We start from the raw sequence: 1,105 nt of genomic DNA on the forward strand, positions 1-1,105 counted from the left end.
GGGCGCCCCGGCACTTGGCTCGGCGTCGTTCCACGTTGCTGGTGATGATGCGGTACATGAGGTCCTCCCGTGTCTGGATGGCGGCTTCCAGGCATCGCAGGCGGGAGCGGGAGCCCATCTCGGGGATGGAGAAGGGCAACGTCACCGTCCGGTTGAGGTAGAGGTAACCGTTGTCAGCAAGACCCTTCATGCAGCCCGTCTGCTCCAGGCAGGGGATGATGATGCTGGGGTCCACGGCCAGGATGAAGATGAAGGGGGTGTTGGCATTGGAGAGCAAGGTGTTCATGGCGTTGAGGACGCCGGCCACCTTCTCGGGGTAGCAGATGTCCAGGCTGGTGATCTCCAGCACCACGCGGAGCCGTCGGCGCTCGAAGATCTCCATGAAGGACAAGAAGTCGACCAGCACCTCCACCTCGCTGCGCACCTTGTTCATGAAGCCCAGCTGGCTGGCGAACCTCCTGCTGTTGGTCAACCGCTCGATCTTCTGCTTCTCGCTGACCAAGAGGTTCTTCAGGATGGAGAAAGCTCCCAGCACCAAACTGGAACCGGAGAGCGAGGTGATGGCGCTGCCCACCACCTTCAAGGCGTGGTGGTCCTTGATGCCGGGCATCAAGAGGGCCACCAGCAGGATGCTGAGGCCGGCGCCCAGGACAAAGAGCATCCCCCAAAGCTTGAGGCAGGCGTCCTTCTTGAGGACCCACTCCTTCTGGCTGAAGCCGGAGGCGAAGCGGGGCCGGGTGCCCATGACGTGGTAGACGCTGAGGGGCAGAGCCCCAAAATGGTGGCGGATGCTGTCGCAGAGGGTGGTGACCAAACCGGCCCAGAGCTTGTCGCAGCCGGCGTACTGCCAGGCGCTGAAGCGGATGAAGACGAACTCAATGTTCTTCCTCCTCAGGTGGCTCTCGGTGATGATGGGCTTGTAGAAGGCCAGGTACCAGAGGGCCAGCAGCAACCCCCAGCCCTTGGGGCTACGCGGCTTCTGGCGGCTCCGGTGCAGCTCGGCCTCCTCCCGCTGCGCCATCTCCTCCCGCATGAAGCCTGGAGGTGGGGGGGGACAGGGACACACGGGGACGGGGATGAGGGGCCGGGGGGGTGAAGGTGCCCC

The 1,105-nt window shown here is 63.8% G+C and overlaps 1 protein-coding gene across 1 annotated transcript; it reads right to left on the reverse strand.

Moving 5' to 3' along the window:
- Position 1: 1 nt before the first annotated feature.
- Positions 2 to 1,033, reverse strand: NKPD1 (NTPase, KAP family P-loop domain containing 1; the record flags this gene model as incomplete). Its single annotated transcript, XM_009329313.1, has 1 exon — positions 2 to 1,033. A coding segment is annotated over exon 1 (1,032 nt), but the record flags the coding sequence as incomplete, so codon positions are not given.
- Between the last annotated feature and the right edge of the window lie 72 nt (positions 1,034 to 1,105).

This window comes from Pygoscelis adeliae, unplaced genomic scaffold (genome assembly GCF_000699105.1).
Source record: "Pygoscelis adeliae isolate BGI_AS28 unplaced genomic scaffold, ASM69910v1 Scaffold1107, whole genome shotgun sequence".
In the NCBI taxonomy this organism is placed as follows: domain Eukaryota; kingdom Metazoa; phylum Chordata; class Aves; order Sphenisciformes; family Spheniscidae; genus Pygoscelis; species Pygoscelis adeliae.